Source organism: Anneissia japonica, unplaced genomic scaffold, assembly GCF_011630105.1.
Source record: "Anneissia japonica isolate Jap-2015-1 unplaced genomic scaffold, ASM1163010v1 scaffold41793_len627382_cov181, whole genome shotgun sequence".
NCBI lineage: Eukaryota > Metazoa > Echinodermata > Crinoidea > Comatulida > Comatulidae > Anneissia > Anneissia japonica.
The window spans coordinates 37,170-43,201 of record NW_022750669.1 but is presented as its reverse complement, the minus strand read 5'-3'; the positions used below and the strand labels follow the sequence as shown (position 1 = coordinate 43,201).

Below are 6,032 nucleotides of genomic sequence, written 5' to 3'. Positions count from 1 at the left end.
GGTATAGCCCAGTGTTAAAGTCAATTAGCCAAATAGCCAAATCCAAATAAAACCAGAATTTTGATAAATCATTAAAAATTAGCCAAACAGCTAATGGAATTAAAGCTATAAGTCTTATATTCTTTTGTTTTGGCTAATGAAATTTCTAATTTGTCTAATTATTTCTTACCAAATTAGCCAAATTGCTTGTTTAATCCTGATAGCCATGCATTGGATGTTTGAATTTTGGTAGAATTTTGAGTATTCTCACAGCTTTGACTTTTCGAAAGTAAAACAGGAAACACACAATACATAGTTATTAAATAACCTTTCTAATCGGTGGTCATTTCGCCCAATCATCTTAAATTTTGCAATTCTATACAGGGAATTTTCCTAAGCAGCTTCAGTCACCTTGACCCAACTCTTCTTTACACGCTTCAATGATCCATGGAAGACAATCATTTTAGCAATTATTGAAAACCGGGTTTAATCCACACATTCTCAGTCCATATTGATTTTTTTTTAAATATTACCTTTCGTTTTTTAATACACATATTCATTTTATCATTTGTACATCTATACATCTATAGTTATTTACATCTCGATCTGATTTTGTGTCCATGCCCATTCGGGGGTATAGACACTATGTTATCATTTGGCAGTTAAAGATGGCTGATAGGGTAACCCGGTGGGGGTGCATGACGGGTCATGTGTCAACTTAAGTACCATATTACTGTGCCAAAGACATAATAAAAAAACGCCACACATTTCCTGATAACCGAATCCCTATGTGGATACTTTATTAGTAAACATGATACAGGAAGGCAATAGGGCATAGGCACACGCTCCCGCTGGGAGCCTTCTTTTAATTTTTGGTTAATATGGGGAAAAAACTACTTCCTTACTTACAGAAATTTTACGGTAACCATATCTTTTCACCATGTCGTTGATTCGTCTTTTTGCGTCGCGGTATCGAGATTCTAAACATGGAATATCTATTGCTCTAGAAAAAATGGAAGCTGCCCAGCGGGCTTGAAGCTCAACGACAGGTGCCACTGCCCCTTGAGCGCCCAGTGCTCCAATAAAAGCAAGAGTCGGATGTTCTGGTGATAACACATGTTTGTACAGCTCAAGCTTAGTATCTGTTGACAAAAAAAAAAGGAAAAACAAAAAAAAAACATAATAATTTTGAATAAATTCATTGGAAGTATTAGTGGTTATTTTATAATGATCCAAAGTCAAGTGTAAAAAATAGTAACATCTCAATTTTACACTTGACTTTGGATCATTAAAAAATAACCAATAACACTTAATTAATTACTAATACTGTAAAAACAAAAAACCTCAGGAATATGAAACCTTATGTATAGCCAGGCATCCAATCTGTTGACTTATGAATCAATCTTTGCTCTGTGAGCGCATCACGACCAAACGCCGTCTAATTAATCTGAGTTCAAAATAATCTGTAATGCGTCTTCATGTTGCGGCCGACGTAATAGGTAGTGTGTCTGCTTTACATAGAGCTAGTTTCGATTGATTTAATAAAATAACAACGTCAATACTTGCCATCAAAAATTTCTCGATTAATAAATGGAAAACGTGTATAATATCCAGTTGCGCATATGACGGTGTCGATGTCTTTTATACTCGTTCCATCGACAAACTTGATTCCATTCTCGGTGAACATATCGATTTGTGATTTAACTTTTAGCGTACCGTTGAGAATTCGGTCAGGTAACGAGTCATTTACCATTGTACTTTCACTGAAGATGTCTTTGTTTGATCTCAGACCGAGGCTATCTAAGTCCATCCTTGATTCAATAAATCTCACGATCAATTTTGAGCGCACGAACTTAGGCAACTTGGAAACTGCCCGACAATTCGAAACGGAATCAGCTGGTACTCCATTTGGGCCCCGTCTTGAGAAAACGTAGCATCCACTTCTTAAGCTTATATACGTCTGAGGGAAGACACAGCAAATGTAAAATAGGCCTATGCAGTTATCTAAATCAACAATATTGATGACAATATATTCTAACCAAAATGAGATTATCAAAAATTAAATCTTTATTACCTGAAAGAGGATAAGGCTCAGAAAACAAATGTGCACTGAAAGTCTTCCTCCTGAGATGTAACTTTAACTCTATTCTAGTACAAGTACTAAAGAATATTAGAATCTCAAGAAATAATAACAACACTATACTATATATTTATTTACCAAATATTCTTATTCTCATTACGATTACAGTTTTACTACGGTTTCTACACTCACCCTTTTCCGCCATCACCATCATTGTAACCATCATTATCAATATCATTTTCATAATTATTATCTGATCATTATCGATATTATCAAATCCTTATAGTTTTCATTATTGCTGTGTCACCATAGTAATAATACTAATAAATATGAAATAATGATAAAATACTAATAAATAACAATAATAATTATGCACGGGATATTTCAAAAACCGGTCAGTTGATCTGAATGGAACTTACGGTAAAGTTTAATCAAGTTACAAGGAAGAAATTTTTATGTGTAGGGGACGATCCATGTTAGGGTGTAAATTTTAGGGTTATTTAAATTGGTTACGTCCCATTTATAGATGGATAAAAATGACACTTTGCAGAATAGTTTTTCATGGTGAAATGAAGAAATTATCCAATGTTGGTGACGATCTGCAGTAGGGTGTGGATATGAGGACCATTTAAAGACCTTTTTGTTGACAGTTCGTTAAATTATTTAATTTCTAAAGTGATTAAACCAGTTACAGCTAGGTTAAACTCAAAACTACCGTGATAATATGCAAACGCAATTTCCGGTAATTTCTAGAGAAAATTGTCCATTATAGTAAATATAAATATGCATGTTTTAAACATTTTGCTGCAAAAAGCAACTCTGTACGACCAGTGGTTTTCAAGATATAGCTCCCTATATTTCCACCCCTAATTTGCATATTTATGCTAATAAGGTCGGCAAAATGGCACTTCCGGTCATTTTTGAAGAAAATGTTCTATTAGGGTAAATAGAAACATGCATGTTTAGAACAACTTTAAGAAAGAAGCAACTTTCTACGACATGTGGTTACCAAGATATAAGTACCCTACATTTTCAGACCTAATTTGCATATTTCAGCTAATTTGCATATGAAGATGAGCGTAAAAAAATTGGCGACTCATTTTATTCGATTCAGCATACTTCAAAGTATATAATTAAAAAACAAAAACAAAATGATCACGAAATTCCCACGGGATGACATAAGCCACCGGACTAATAGTTCAAGTCACACTAATAACGTCGCAGTGAACTTGGTTTTCCTTTTTTCCCCACTTAATTAAAATTATATTCGTTTTTCGTGTTTTCTTTTACTTTATTCTTTTTAACAACTTTTCTTTTTGTTGCACTTTCAACTTCATTTCTCATTATTAAAGCAATGGGGAAAAGCTCTATGTTCTGTTGTTCAAACAGACATAGTAAGTCTAATTATTATTATTATTATTATTAATCTTTTAATTGTAATAAATTTAGGGAAAACGCCGAAAACACTACAATTTTTGAGAAAATTTATGTCTGCGTCTGCTTTTTCCACCTTATTGTTGAGTTTTCCAAACAGTCTAAGGTCTTGCTTTGTGACCGTACTGGTCTTTGTAAACTCATGTACAATAGAGCCAAACTTCCGAACAGAAAGTAGTATAAAGACGAATTTAAGAGCAACAAAAATACTAATCATTTACATTATTATTTTTTATATTTGTTCATATAAATGTCTTACCGAATTAGCATAGTGACTGCACTGTGTCGCAACATCTCCCGCAGAATGTGATGCACCTACAGTTAAATTTAAAAAAGAATATTGTTAAAATAACTAAATTCTTTCCATATGCAGGCCTCAGGCCCTCAAGTTGTATGAAGGCAGAGAGACTAGTGGTCTTAGATCTGTAATAATATCATACGGGCCTCTGTAGTCTAAATGTATGACGCTCGTAGAGATAGCGAGAGATTGAGGGTTCGATTCTTACAGCTAATTAAAGAACTTTCGTTGATGAACTATGTTTGATACTAGTTATAACATCACGTTCTCTTATATTTGAGCACTGTATTATTATCTATTTGAATTATATTTAATAATTATATATATAATAATATTATAAGTAATATTATAAAATATGAATGTATATATATGTATTATATACATATATATATTATATATATACATATATATCTGTCTCTTACATGGTACTGGCTGTCTCTTATACACATCTAGATGTGTATAAGAGACAGTATCACCACCACGATCATCATCATCATTACATTACCATTGCTATTATAAAACTATTATTTTATTTTATTTTTAAAATTTTATTTCATTTTTGTCATTATTCCAAATTTGGAATTAAAAATTGCGGCGGGGTCTTGTCATGTTTCTTGTCTCACCTAACTCTTATGCTGGGGTTATTCGAGAGGCCTAGCGATCAAGCCTTGTCTCATCTAACTCATACGAGGGTTATTCGATTGACTCCAGCTAAAATTCGACGTTGACCGGATTTGAACCGGTATCTTCAACACACATAGGAACATTACCTCTCGTCCAAACACTCAGCTCAATTCATTACAGTATTTCAAAAAATTAATATCGTCATTTATCAAGCAAGCGCTATGCTCATGGGATGACATGAATGGAGTATCCTGACAATACTGCATATGTCGTTATAAAATCAAGATGGAAAATACTGAATATTATAAGCCTTGGTAAATTGTAGTGCCTACCTATAACAAGAACATTCTGTCCAGCAAAATCTGCTCCCTTCCTAAACATGTTACTGTGAATAATCTGTCCTTTAAACTCGTCCATACCCCGGTAAATTGGCATTTTCATGTTTGAATAACATCCCGTGCAAACCATGACTGCATCAAATACGTCAGTGTGTTGTATCGGCTGCTCTTGTTGAATTCGTCGAGTAGTGATATTCCATTGGCCAGTTGATTGGTTATCGTCTGCAGGGCTGACGTCGGTCACTTCTATGTTGAAACTAATGTATTCCTCTAAATTATGATATTTAGCGTAGTCGCGACAATATTTGATTATGTGATGAATAGATAAGTACGGTGGATATTCTTTCGGAAATGGAAAGTCGCTAAAACAGGACATTTCTTTGCTGGTATTGGTAACAAGGCCATTGTACATGGCACTGGCTTGTCCCCTATTTGTACCATCACTGTAAACCCAAACTCCACCTGGAAAATAAAACGGATCATTACGAAAACATTATTTGTTAAATCTCACGTAGGCCTACGTAGCTGCACAATTGTGAATTCAAGGGGGTGGGGCAGCCGGCCCGGGACCATAGCTTTTTGAAAATTGAAAAAAATTAGAAACCTAGAGGAGCCATATCAATAACATTTTCGTAGCTCAGCTCATCCATGGTAGGCTGGTGTGTTCTACACTCTACCCCTCCATCTGTTTAGCATTCGGCATGCTCTCCGGACCAAGCATGTACTGCGATTTTTTTGACGTGCAAATGGGACATATTGAACACGGGACTAAGTTCAGCCCTCTAGCTGAAACACAGCATCGACTGTAATTGAAGCAGGCACGAAACCTACTAACCTCATCTGCTCTCAAAAACAGACGCACAAATACATAAAAATAAAAATATAACGTGACGCTTGAGAGTTTCACGGTCATTGATACTTATATATAAGATGTGTATAAGAGACAGCATCTCCCGCAGAATGTGATGCACCTACAGTTAAATTTAAAAAAGAATATTGTTAAAATAACTAAATTCTTTCCATATGCAGGCCTCAGGCCCTCAAGTTGTATGAAGGCAGAGAGACTAGTGGTCTTAGATCTGTAATAATATCATACGGGCCTCTGTAGTCTAAATGTATGACGCTCGTAGAGATAGCGAGAGATTGAGGGTTCGATTCTTACAGCTAATTAAAGAACTTTCGTTGATGAACTATGTTTGATACTAGTTATAACATCACGTTCTCTTATATTTGAGCACTGTATTATTATCTATTTGAATTATATTTAATAATTATATAT

The 6,032-nt window shown here is 34.5% G+C and overlaps 1 protein-coding gene across 1 annotated transcript in view; it reads right to left on the bottom strand.

The window, feature by feature from the left end:
• The window catches only part of LOC117121456 (dimethylaniline monooxygenase [N-oxide-forming] 5-like), a 9,377-nt gene that overhangs the window by 2,600 nt on the left and 745 nt on the right, over window positions 1-6,032 (bottom strand). The window contains exons 2-5 of the mRNA XM_033266672.1: window positions 4,748-5,215; window positions 3,753-3,808; window positions 1,546-1,939; window positions 889-1,121 (exon numbers count right to left, since the gene is read on the bottom strand). Of these exons, the coding sequence (XP_033122563.1) occupies window positions 889-1,121; window positions 1,546-1,939; window positions 3,753-3,808; window positions 4,748-5,215 (1,151 nt within the window). The remainder of the gene's footprint in view (window positions 1-888; window positions 1,122-1,545; window positions 1,940-3,752; window positions 3,809-4,747; window positions 5,216-6,032) is intronic.